The 14,169-nt window shown below is 40.6% G+C and overlaps 1 protein-coding gene across 2 annotated transcripts in view; it reads right to left on the reverse strand.

Moving 5' to 3' along the window:
• The window catches only part of HCN1 (hyperpolarization activated cyclic nucleotide gated potassium channel 1), a 526,503-nt gene that overhangs the window by 51,225 nt on the left and 461,109 nt on the right, over nucleotides 1-14,169 (reverse strand). For both annotated transcript variants that reach the window (XM_073680307.1, XM_073680308.1), the window contains exon 5: nucleotides 9,795-9,941. In XM_073680307.1, the coding sequence (XP_073536408.1) occupies nucleotides 9,795-9,941 (147 nt within the window). The remainder of the gene's footprint in view (nucleotides 1-9,794; nucleotides 9,942-14,169) is intronic.

Genomic DNA, 14,169 nt, shown 5'->3' on the forward strand with positions numbered 1-14,169 from the left:
CATATTACGATATATTGACATATCTCTCCATATGTGAATACAGCAGGATCATTGAAGTGCCGCAGGCGGCTTCCATGCACTGTCAAGTGTTATAGTCTGGAGGAATGAGATGAATTTAAAGGACAGCAAAATGAAACAGAGATGCTGCGAATCCCATCTCTTTCATTATGTGTACTCATCACCTATCAGGAGCTTGTCTCAGATCCAAACTCCCAGGGAACCTTACCAAAAGGATACAAATTGTATTCATGTTACTGGTACAATCTTCAAATGGAACCATGTGCAAGCGTGACTCTGTCAATTATAGGAGGTGTCTCAAAAAAATGTTTAATACTTCCTTTATACTCCTTAAAGAAACAGAACAAGCACAAAGCATGCAATGCATACAGTACAGTTCAAGTTGTGCTTAGTTGTCCTGTTTATTTATGCATAAGTCTGTGCAAATATTGAAAAAGTCTATGAATTGGTGGAAACATCAGCTGCTTGACACTTGACTTCAGCTAGCCATTATTCTAGTGTCTTACCATTTTTAGTTTTAGAACATGACATGGGGTGACACTAGTGTAATGGCTAACCACTCCCACTGAAATTAATGGAAGCTGTACTGCACTACCTGAGATGGCCACAAGACGGTGTAAAGAGCTTTGCGGTTCCAGCTCTTTAAGCTGCCTCGATACCTGCTAGCCGCTGATCAATGAGGGTGCCAGATGTTGGATCACCACCGATAAGATACTGATGACCAATCACAGAGATAAGTCATCAATATTATGGTACTAGACAACCCTTTTAATTCTACTTTATGGATCTTAGGGTATTCTGGGGGTTGGACATACCATCTCAGTAAACTATGCTGTAGACAGAAGGCCCTACCGTGATAATTCATTGGGGAAATACATTTGCAATCTCTATTTATTACTGTCTTTGTCCATCATATTGTATGAGACTATTACTGGATCCCATGGCTCACAATTACTGGTGGACTGAGATCTCCCAGAGAGCTTTCAAAGTAACAATAGTAAAAAAAATAGGTATTAGAAGAAAAGTCCCCAAGATGTCTATATTTTCCCTGGTATATACCCTTGTAGAACTATGCAGGAGCTGAAAACAGTTGATCACTGGGGGTGTAAGGATAGTGTGAATGATGCCCAATTTTCCAACCAGTAATGGCCAACAAAAATGGAAGACAAGATAAAATCAGATTGAGGAGTCTAACTCCATGCAGTGCAAGTGATCAGCTGTTTTCAGTTCTTGGACAGGACTCATCCACTGTCTAGTAGCCAATGAAAAGATCTGCAACTCAGCTTCTATTTAATTGAGCTTTAAGGGTATGTGCACACAACGACTTTTTCAGGAATATTCCGTCTGGAACCCGCCTGAAAAAGCGCAGCAGAAAAATAACGTAACGCACAGCAACGTCAAAAAAACGACTTACTGGGCACATGTTCCGTCTTATGTTACTTCTTTTAACCGCCTCAGAGTTTGGAAAACTTGAAGTGATTAAAAGTAGTAACATATTCATTCTTAGGCGGCTTCATTTGGAAGCTGCCTACTCGAAATACTCAAAAGTATAGAGCAACGTCAATGGCAGTAGAGCTGCCACAAAAAAGTGTGAAGAGTCGCTGGCAAAACCCTTCAGGACAGCAACCGCCATCGTTTTCTGAAGAGTTTACACCTTAGAAAGCTCCATATGTAGCTGGTCTCTTTAAAGGGAATGTGTCATCAAAAAATTATTATATCATTATAAAATTATATATATTTTAGTTTTCGTTTTTGACAATATCTTTTTTTAATATCGTAATCTTTATGAAAAAAAAAAAAATTAGCCATCTTGCAAATTTTCACACTGACTTTTTTTTAAGACTTATACTCCCTATTCGTTCAAGCAGGGAGTTATCAGCAAGCTCCTTATCATCAGAGACAGGATGACAATGACCGGTAACACGAATAATAGCACAGGCTCCTCGAATCACGTGATGACACATATCCATCTGCTCCCCTCCTTTCACAATAACCTTTCTACGTGCTCATTATATGAAATACATACAGTACAGACCAAAAGTTTGGACACAGCTTTTCATTTAAAGAATTTTCTGTATTTTCATGACTATGAAAATTGTACATTCACACTGAAGGCATCAAAACTATGAATTAACACATGTGGAATTAACAAAAAAATGTGAAACAACTGAAAATATGTCTTATATTCTGGGTTATTCAAAGTAGCCACCTTTTGCTTTGATGACTGCTTTGCACACTCTTGGCATTCTCTTGATGAGCTTCAAGAGGTAGTCACCAGAAATTGTTTTCACTTCACAGATGTGCCCTGTCAGGTTTAATAAGTGGGATTTCTTGCCTTATTAATGGGGTTGGGACCATCAGTTGTGTTGTGCAGAAGTCAGGTGGATACACAGCTGATAGTCCTACTGAATAGACTGTTAGAATTTGTATTATGGCAAGAAAAAAGCAGCTAAGTAAAGAAAAACGAGTGGCCATCATTACTTTAAGAAATGAAGGTCAGTCAGTGCGAAAAATTGGGCAAACTTTGAAAGTGTCCCCAAGTGCAGTTGCAAAAACCATCAAGCGCTACAAAGAAACTGGCTCACATGAGGACCGCCCCAGGAAAGGAAGACCAAGGGTCACCTCTGCTTCTGAGGATAAGTTTATCTGAGTCACCAGCCTCAGAAATCTCAGGTTAACAGCAGCTCAGATTAGAGACCAGGTCAATGCCACACAGAGTTCTAGCAGCAGACACATCTCTTCAACAACTGTTAAAAGGAGACTTTGTGCAGCAGGCCTTCATAGTAAAATAGCTGCTAGGAAACCACTGCTAAAGACAGGCAACAAGCAGAAGAGACTTGTTTGGGCTAAAGAACACAAGGAATGGACATTAGACCAGTGGAAATCTGTGCTTTGGTCTGATGAGTCCAAATTTGAGATCTTTGGTTCCAACCACCGTGTCTTTGTGCAAGGCAGAAAAGGTGAACGGATGGACTCTACATGCCTGGTTCCCACAGTGAAGCATGGAGGAGGAGGTGTGATGGTGTGGGGGTGCTTTGCTGGTGACACTGTTGGGGATTTATTCAAAATTGAAGGCATACTGAACCAGCATGGCTACCACAGCATCTTGCAGTGGCATGCTATTCCATCCGGTTTGCGTTTAGTTGGACCATCATTTATTTTTCAACAGGACAATGACCCCAAACACACCTCCAGGCTGTGTAAGGGCTATTTGACCAAGGAGGAGAGTGATGGGGTGCTACGCCAGATGACCTGGCCTCCACAGTCACCAGACCTGAACCCAATCCAGATGGTTTGGGGTGAGCTGGACCGCAGAGTGAAGGCAAAAGGGCCAACAAGTGCTAAGCATCTCTGGGAACTCCTTCAAGATAGTTGGAAGACTATTTCCGGTGACTACCTCTTGAAGCTCATCAAGAGAATGCCAAGACTGTGCAAAGCAGTCATCAAAGCAAAAGGTGGCTACTTTGAAGAACCTAGAATATAAGACATATTTTCAGTTGTTTCACACTTTTTTGTTAAGTATATAATTCCACATGTGTTAATTCATAGTTTTGATGCCTTCAGTGTGAATGTACAATTTTCATAGTCAAGAAAATACAGAAAAATCTTTAAATGAGAAGGTGTGTCCAAACTTTTGGTCTGTACTGTATATAGGGTCAGAGTCTGCTCATTGCTGTTAATGTACATGTGGATGTAGAGTCGTAGTGTGAAAATTGCAAGATTTTGATTTTTTTTTTTCAATAAAGATTGTGATAAAGAAAAAGATTCCAATAAAAGAAAAATTATTTTAACCCAAAAACGTGATTTAATAAATAGGTCATTTTCTGATGAGTCACTCCTCTCCACCTTCAATATTGTTTTAATTTCTGTAGTTCAAAGATCTAGATCCCTGATCCCTGAACTCCTGTTCCGTTTGCATTTTCCTTCAATATTGAATATCCAGCCAGTGTTACAAAGTCATTGGATTTGCAATCGGGGAAGGAGGAGCCATCTATCAGTAATCGAATAGCATCTACAAAGGCGGCATAAAATAAATTGGCGACACAAATCATGCTCTAGAGAGCTGCCAGAAGACATATCCTTCTCCTATTTCTTCTCTGAACGTGATGTATGACAGATAATTGAACATATGTGAGCTCTTTCCGTCCGCAGATGAATAACTCAGTCGATCAGCTGCCGTCACTGCTTTGTCTTGATACAGCGCTTCAATAATGCAGATTGTCACATAGTTCTGGATATGACAAACACAAATATGCTGAAGTCATGCAGATTATTAATCTTCCATGACTGATTTACGGGTTTTATCTTCCTAATGGTAAAAGTAAAATGGATTACACTTTAGAAAAAGAAAAGAACAAATTGTGTGGATGCACACTGATTCCCAAACATTAATCCAGGCTTTGCAAATGGTCCGCGCTGTGAGTAACGATAAAACTTGGTCGAGTCCATCTACCTCTTATAATAATCGCTACCAGAGGGCTATAAAGTTGACTGTATAGATGAGAACAGTTCAATCCGTTGCCATCAGGGACAGGAAGGTTTATTTTTCATATTATAAGGTAGAGGTAAAATGTAATGGCCTGTGGACCACATGAAATATAACCTATCCTTCAAGGATAATGGCCTTTCCAATTTAACAGGCCCCAGAACTAATCAAGTGGTATGCCGGGAGCATTATGACAGGATAGTTTCAGGTGAAGGATTTTATCCTCGAGCCATAGTAAAAGCTCTGCTCTACACTAATCAGCTCTGTAATGGGCTCATTGCATGTATGAATTCTCTATATAGAGATGATTGTTGAGACGAGTGAAACAATTTAATTAATTTTGAATTTTCCGAAATCTGTGGATTCAGGCGAATCTGAATCTTGGGTGATTGGCTTTACATGAACTCGCAAAATAGCAGTTGACTGGCCATCATTTTTCTGGAGCCTGAGGGCCGAGAAAGGGTTAAAAAAACAACAACTATAAACTTATACTTATACTTCTCTTTGGGTCTCCCAATACCTGTCCCTCCCCTGGCGTTTCTTCTCGGGTCCGCTGTGAAGTTCCATCTTGCCTCTTCTTTCCTTTGGCGAGCAATATATACATACAAAGGAAAGAAGAGGCCGAATGGAGCCGTACAGAGGACCGTATGGAAAGTAAGGGCGACGGGGTATGTGAGCGGTGAAGTTATGTTTATTATGCTCTGGGGTCTGAATATACCCCATGGTGTATTAAGGGACTTTCAAATTGCATCAAATCACTTTCATTTGCATCAAATTTCCTGGCCAAATTGGGGTGAATATACCTAATTCAAATTTGGTAGATTAGCTCATCATTAATTCTCTATAATGCACTGTGATACCTTATGTTCCTTGATAACAGTCATAAGGTCTCTTTCTCTTAGAGACTCAGGGGTAAAATGATGTCAGTCATAAAGAGTATGACCGCGACCGGGCTCATATGGGAGGGAGGCCCGTCGACATCAACAGACAATCAGAGGCTGGCAGCTAACGTCAGCGTGCAAAGTCACTGGCAATGATGCCATGTGCTGCCCATTGGCTTGCACACTGAAATCTGTCAGCTTCTGCGCTGTCTATGGAAGAGGAAGCGGCACGTTGTAGGAGTGGAGGAAGGTGAGTAGAATCGTTTTTTGTTTTTTTTATTTGTTGGAAAAAAGCTGAAAAACAGGAACAAATATTACTAGAAGGGGCAAAGGATGAGGGATATTATATCAGGAAGGGGCCAAGGATGGAGAACATTATTACAGGAAAGGGAGACATTATACCAGGAAGAGGCCAAGGATGGAGGACATTATACCAGGAAGGGGAGACATTATACCAAGAAGGGGCCCAGGATGAAGAACATTATACCAGGAAAGTTAGACATTATACCAGGAAGGGACCCAGCATGGAGGACATTATACTAGGAAGGGGCCCAGGATGGAGGACATTATACCAGGAAGGGGTCCAGGATGGAGGACATTATACCAGGAAAAGGAGACATTATACCAGGTAGGGGCCCAGGATGGAGGGCATTATACTATGAAGGAGCCCAGGATGGAGGACATTATACCAGGAAAAGGAGACATTATACCAGGTAGGGACCCGGGATGGGGGACATTATACCAGGAAGGGGTCCAGGATGGAGGACATTATACCAGGAAAAGGCCCAGGATGGAGGACATTATACCAGGAAAAGGCCCAGGATGGAGGACATTATACCTGGAAGAGGGACATTATTACAGAAAGGGGTCAGGATGGAGAACGCTATTACAGAAAGGGTACACGTTTTTCATAACTATGTCCATTTGTTTGGTTTTAGTACGAAGAAGGCACATCTCAGTTACAAGCCAAGAAACTTCAAGGGATCAATTCCAGTCTGGGGGTTTCCTACAGGCTTTACTAGCAAAGGAGAGATTTGCCTTGTGTTTTGGGCATGTGGATGGTCTCCACTTTTCACAGGAGTCTCCCAGACATGCCTGGAGAATACCTTAATGAATCGGGCCCTGTATGTTTTTTTTTTCCTAAATCAAAGTGTTAATCCCATCTTCTGTCTTCAGGAGCGAAACTGTCCACAGTAGCTCAATTTCCTGTGTGCTGGGGAAAGGGTGGGCACTATTGATTAATTGACAATTTGGGCCAGCTACATTACTGACTCAAAGTGTGTGGTCCTATGCTGTTATAGTGTATGAGACAGCTTTCCTCTGCTAACATCTCAACCCAACGATCCTTACCAACCTCAGTGCAGTGCTTACAAGCTTTCTAGCTGTGGCCGGTTCCCTTAACAATGAGTAGTAAATCATAACATAAAAAAATGAAAGATTTGGGGACAACTGATGCAAATTGTAATAAGTAAATTGCATAGCTGCTTTTTTTTTCAAGCACTTTGCAAATTTATCAAATTTAGAAGAATGGAAAAACCTGTTTTGTAGTACTTTTGCATAGCAACATTATTTACTGTATTTTTCGGACTATAAGACGCACTTTTTTACTCCAAAATTTTGGAAGAAAGTGGGGTGTGTGTCTTATAGTCCGATATACATAAATACTGTGGCTGTGGGGGAAGCGACAGTGGCGGAGTGGCGGGGCACAGGAGGCAGCAGCCGCCTGCTGCAGCCTACTCTGTGCCTGCTACTAAAGAAAATGAATATGGGCATGGGGAGCAGTGAATATTAATTTTCCTTAATATCCGGCACACTGTGCCTGTAGCATGGCTCCTGGTATGTATGGCACCCTTCATCCGGGTATGTGTAATAGTGGGGAAGGGCTTAGCCTTCCCTTGGCACGGAGATGGTTAAAGAAGTATTCCTGAAGTCAGACCTCACTAACTTTGGTAGGCCAAGCTAAGGGGGGGTTACCTTTAGTGGTCCAGATAGTGGAATAAAGGGGGGAGACTTAGTGCCTGATCAAGCCTTGAGTAACATAGAGCTTGTTCCTGGCATAATTCATTGTGGGCTGCAGTACCTGTAAACAGCCACAAGATGCCACTGTCCTGGGTGCAGATGTCAGGTTGAGTCTGCTAGCAGGGTTACAGGCAGTGATGAGTTAATGCTGTGTGATGACAGCTCACAGAGGGTGGGCACATTGGCAAAAAGCCTCGGTTTTAGTGTCCAGAGGCCATTAAGAGACAGTATGGGGAATCGTGCGGGCAGCCTGACTATAGTGGCTGCTAGGGTAGACGGGAGCTCTACACCCTCAGACAGTGGGATCACTACTGTGCAAGTCTCCTCACGCAAGAGCAAGAGTCCTGTTAGCTGGTCGGAGAAACTCATCAGAGGTAGTGAGGACCCGAGGTACTTCTAGTCTGCAGGAAGCAGAAGAAGATAAACAGGACTCCAGGCTAGGACATGGGGGAGATATTTGATCCAGGTCACTGTTAATGTTACAGAAGAGTCTCGTGGACTAGAGATAGAGTCACAGAGATGCTTCACTTAAAGAGGGAACCAGGGCTGAAGATGTTGCCAGTGCCTGTGAGAGAGATGATAGCCTGTCGGGCCTTATCCATTATATCTGCCTGTAAATACTGTAAATATTCCTCTTCCCCAAGTAAAGTTCAAGTTCTGGTTAAGAACCTCGTGTCCTCTGAATTTATTGCTGCCCTGGTCCCAGAAGAGAAATGCCTGGAGACAGCCGCGATCGGATGACTTGAAGTAAGTGAAGAGCACCACATACGCAGCCACACTTCAGAGGGAGGACACGTATTGTCTGTAGGGTGCCATAGCGAGTGGGGACTACAGCTCGCCCACGACTACCTCGCTGGGGCACCTTACATATGTATGGCCCCCCTCATCCCGGTATGTATGGCCCCCCTCATCCCTCTTCCTGGTATGTATGGCCCCCTTCATCCCTGTATGTATAGGCCCCTCTCACACTGGTATGCTTGGCACCCCCGATCCACGTCACGCTAAAACAAAAAAATAAACAATTATACTCACCTCCTCTCTCCTCCAGAAACTGTGTCCCGCTCTGTGCCAGAATAGTCACTGCTCCCTACGCCGGGTCTGTGTGCGTGGAGAGCAATGACCATTCATTCTCCCTAATAGCACGCACACTGTACCCGCAGAGCGGCTCCTGCTGCACTCGGCAGTCAGCGTCCTCGCTATTAAAGTCCATGAATATTCACCACTCCCATGAAATCTCTACACTGACACTACTTGGATGCTATCAATGAGATTATTAATGGTTGTCTGATTAATGTTCTACCATACTGAATGCACTTGGGAACACATCATCAAGATTCACTGCTGGCAGCTCCCTTTGCAATTGCTGACCAATTATGTCACAGATGTGCTCGATGGGAGACAAATTCGAAGATGCAGAAAGCCATGGTAGCACATTTAGATCAAACAGGCTGCTCAGAGTGGCATAAGCAACATGTAACCTATCAAAGTCATGTTGAAAAACGGTTCCTGGGACACTTTCATATTCCCTTGTGAAGTCCTCTTCATTGCATTGCCCATGTGGTCGCCAGATCAATCTCTGACTATCCAAGACAAAATCAGGACTTGTTCCTGAAAAGAATCAACCTCCATTCCAGGTTCCATTGCTTTCTTACTCTGCATCATGATAGCCTTTGAGAGCGGTGGCATAAGGTCAATGAAACACCTGTAGCTGGATGTCTGGCTCGTAGCCCAATGTCGTGCAAACACAGTCTGATAGTTTGTGTAGACACTGTTTGACATCTTACGGTTGGTATGTGACATCAAATTTCACTTCCAATACAGGATGGATCCCTATGCATCATTCTTCAAATCTTAGGAGACCACGTAGAGAACTCAATGAAGAGGCCTACATGAGGGAACATCACACCAGTCCAACTCCGGGGAGTATAGTGTGGAGTGGCATAATGTACAGTAGCCGGACCTATCTAGTCTTCATTCAGGTACACTGACAGCTCGGAGTTACATTGATTTGATCTTGGAACCAATGCTGCGGCCATTTCTTCAAAGTGTCCCAGGAGCTATTTTTCAACAAGAGAACACCAGGCCACATGTTGCTTGTGTCTAAACGTGCCACCATGGCCTGCAGTGTCTTCGGACAAAAAATTCTTCAGACAACCATCACTAACCTCACTGATAACAGCCAAGGTGTATAAGTGTGGGGATTTATGCATATGGCGCTCATACTTACTGAATAAATGGAGATGTTTTGAAAATTTTGCTTCCGTTTTTTATCATTTTCATATCATTAACATGTCTATCCATCCTGTGATTTCTGTAATTCCACAACTTTTCCTTCTCAGTACAACCTTAGTCACTATGTCTTATCAATGAATGTATTAATGTGCACTTACCTCCCTAAGAGGATCATTCAGCTCACTGAGAATATTGTCCTCATCGAAAATCTTTCCTTGGTACCGGTGCTCATAATAATCATGTATCTTCTGTCTCATGTCAGAAGGCAGTTTATGGAATGACATGTACTGTTCCACTTGTTTGTACTGTAAAAACACATCACAAAGGTCAATTAATTACAGAAAAGAAATTTCTATATTTTTGACAAGTTCAAACTTTAGAATTTACAATGAAACAGAGGAATACTTTTTTCTCAACCTATCCAGAGATGTATGGCGTGAGATGATCAGATCTGACCTCTCTCGAGGTGCAGATGTATAAAGGAGACTCAGCAGCTGAACCCACTTCACATGCGTCAGGTGCCGGATGTGTTAAACAGCCAGCACCAGTCTCTAACAGCTAGCTCCAATTGCTGCTGTTAACTATTTAAATGCTACTATCAATCTCTGACAGTGAGGTTCAAATGATTCCGATGGAGGTTCGCGTCCTACTGAAGGCCCCGGTCACCTCTATCTTTGTACCTGCAGGCCGGGCTGGACTTCATAGGAGATCATCATTTTTATTATATATCGCAATAGTGAAGTATATAGTACAAACAATCAAATAATCACTAGTTCTAATCCATAAAGGGGACCAAATAACTGTGGAAAAAAGAGTGGAAGTTGATAAAAAAAATGTAATTATAAAAAAAAAAAAGTTTGAATCATGCCCTTTGCCCAATTTAAAAATAAAAAATATATATTTGGTATTGTCGTACCTGTAAAAGTTCAATTTATCAAAATATAAAATTAACTCATATGGTAAATGCACTAAAACCAAAAAAAAAAAGTCAAAATTGGAGTTTTCTGGTCATTTCGCTTCATATGTACTCCAAAATGGTACCAATAAAAATTACAGCATGCCACGCAATAAAACCAAACCTCACATAGGTCCATCAACAAAAACATAAAAAAAGTATTTTTTTGTAATAAATTCTGAAACATTTTTTAACCATTAAAAGATAAAAAAAGACCATACAAGTTTGATATCGCTGCACTTGTAGGTACCTGAAAAATCGTTGTCAGATCACTTTTACTTTTAAGTTGTTTATGCTTTATGTGTCTATTTGTGGACACCCAGTATATGTGATGAGTATTGATGCTTGTTGAGGGTTTTGTAGAACAATAAAGTTGGAAACATATGTATGTGAACCTTCTGGAATACTCTAACAGTATGGTTGACCAAGCAATTGATGGATGAGCTTAGTCCATGAGAGCAGAAGCCGCCAACACTTAGTAGTCATAAAAGGGAAGTTCAAACCCAATAACATCATTACACCCTTATGTCTTAGAGCAAAATGAATCAAATCTTCTTTGTGAGACAACAACCATAATTATGATGATTAAACACATTAGCCAAAGTCAGACAATTGTCAAAACGGAATTGTATCAACTGTCAAACATGATAGAAAAACAAAAACATAAAATAATAGAAGTTCTGGAATAAATTGCCATTTAAATATTTATTACATAATAGATGTAATCTTAACGCATCTTACTTTCTATGAATATTGAGCAAAGAAACAAGAAGGAGAAATTAAATGAATAGTATGACTTATCAAATCCGACACGAGGCAATTTACTTGGAGTGTAGCAGCCGAGAACAAATAAGCTCTACACAACGAATCAAATTCATGCCGTCACCCCAAAATACTGAAAAGCTGTCACTCATGCTGGGAAGTGATTGAAACTCCTATATTATCGCACATGGATAGCTGTCTACCACACTGTAATCACTGCCATGAAATACCAGACTGCAGACTACACGGGAATCGTACATTTTTCATGAAAATAACGATTAGAAAACCGCTGTTCTGAGGTTCTCCCCGTGGAATCCTTTAGCTGATTAGTTTTCAGGTCATTCTCCACTTCTAGACAGTAGTTTTATGGCAGCTTGGTAATAGGTTACGTGACCTATTGATGCGAACAACAGATGGACAGCTACAGGTTGTGGATCTTCCGGGTACAGGATGGCTTCTCAATTATGCATTTGCCTCACTAGAGCATAGGAGACAAGAATACCTAATAATATTTATATTACTCAATGGTGGGTTAATTACTTGTAGTTCATTATGGAAACCAGCCTTGCATTCATGGTGAGGTTGTGCTCATACACGGAAGCCAATCAGGACAGACAGAGTTGCAGCATAAAACATGCGAGAAGAGAGAAGCAGCTGCCCAAACCACTGACGCCATAAGATATGAGCTACCGAACACTCCGACCCCACTAGGTAATGTTATCTATTTTTGTCCACAGGACACAGGAAATATTATGTACTACTATTACACTAGACACAATTGGGTTAATTAATAAAGACTGGCCTTTTTGTGCTAGTCTTGCTCCAAAGTGCGCTGAAGTAAGATGCGGCAAATTTTGAGCAAAAATGGGGAAAAAAAAAGGGAAAAAATCCTCCAGCGAAAAAAAAAATAAAAAAATTCTTATTTTAAAAATTACGTTCTTTATTAATCCGTCATAGGAAGATTAAAAACATGTAAACACCTTTAGGACATCCAAGGAACAGAGACCGACGCGTTTCGGCGAAGGGCCTTAATCATGGTAAGTATAATGGAAACTACCAAGTTCATTTATAACCAAAGTCACAGAGAAAAAGGAAGCAAAGTGTCACACATCAATCTCCTGCACCTGAAATTTAACCATCTACAAAACATATACCTGGAAACCTAACCACAAATAACAGACATATATCAAAAAACATCAAAAAAGTAAAAAAAAAAACAACCAAAAAAAAAAAAACAGTGGAAAGTAAAACCATTATGCATAAAAGATAGAAACATTGTTAAATAATCAATTATATTGTAAATCGGATCTTGCTGTTTATTTAAACGGAACTCTTGTCTGTAGCATAAAAATCCAAAAACTCTCTGTATTTAATAATTTGCGTTTAAAGTTACCTCCTCTCCAGGGTCTGTGTACTTTTTCGATCCCCATGAATCTACATGCACTGAGATCACTTTTGTGCACCAGGGCAAAATGCTTTGAAACGGCCGAGGTATTGAATGCTGCCGGATTAGCTGCATCCGATAAATGTCTCCTGATTCTTGCTTTTAGTGGTCCTGTTGTGCAACCAACATACCGTAGGACACAATCAGTACATTCTATCAAATAGATAGCGCTTGTAGTACAACAATTAATAAAATTGTGAATAGTATATTCTTTTCTTGATACAACTGATTGGAATTTAGTTTTCCTATGTTCTGCATAAAAACAAGCTTTGCAAGGATTGTGGCCACACCTAAAAAAAACCTTTCAAAGATAACCAGGTAAGTGATGTATTAGGTTTAGTTTTTTTAAAGTAACTCAGAGACAAAATATTTGCCAGAGTTGGTGCCCTGGTTACAACAAATCTTTTGTGAATTTTCAAAACCGCTGCCATTTTATCATCCTCGTTTAAAATGGGTAAATATTTCTTAATAATTTCTGTAATAAGAGAGAATTGGGGACTATATTGGGTAGTGAAGACAACAGAAGTGTTATTAATAAAACCTCTGTTGCGTTTTAAACGAGGATGATAAATCTTCGATGATACCTTGGCCGTTTCAAAGCATTTTGCCCTGGTGCACAAAGGTGATCTCAGTGCATGTAGATTTATGGGGATCGAAAAAGTACACAGACCCTGGAGAGGAGGTAACTTTAAACGCAAATTATTAAATACAGAGAGTTTTTGGATTTTTATGCTACAGACAAGAGTTCCGTTAGGTTTAAATAAACGGCAAGATCCGATTTACAATATAATTGATTATTTAACAATGTTTCTATGTATTATGCATAATGGTTTTACTTTGCACTGGTGTTGGTTTTTTTTTGTTTTTTTTACTTTTTTGATATATGTCTGTTATTTGTGGTTAGGTTTCCAGGTATATGTTTTGCAGAGGAAAAAGAAAAGGGAAATCCACCGGCACATCCAACAGGAAATAATAAAAATTTGTTCTTTATTGAAGAAAAAACTAAAACATGCTAAAATGAAACCTCAGAAACCTTTTCTTTTTCATTTGCTTGTGATCACCAATGGGTGCGGCACCCTCAGGATGGATTCCGGCTGACATATGATTTTGAAATCGACAACATGGTAAGCTTTCTACAATTCCTCTCCCCTCCTCCCTTCTATGCCATGTTTTGCAGAGGGTTACATTTCAGGTGCAGGAGATTGATGTGTGACACTTTGCTTCCTTTTTCTCTGTAATTTTGGTTATAAACAAACTTGGTAGTTTCCATTATACTTACCATGATTAAGGCGCTGCGCAGAAACGCGTCGGTGTTTACATGTTTTTAATCTTCCTATGACGGATTAATAAAGAATGTATTTTTTAAAATAAT

The sequence above is a fragment of the Phyllobates terribilis genome, unplaced genomic scaffold (genome assembly GCF_046119375.1).
Source record: "Phyllobates terribilis strain yellow unplaced genomic scaffold, ASM4611937v1 Scaffold_1__5_contigs__length_1240528914, whole genome shotgun sequence".
Taxonomy (NCBI): Eukaryota; Metazoa; Chordata; class Amphibia; order Anura; family Dendrobatidae; genus Phyllobates; species Phyllobates terribilis.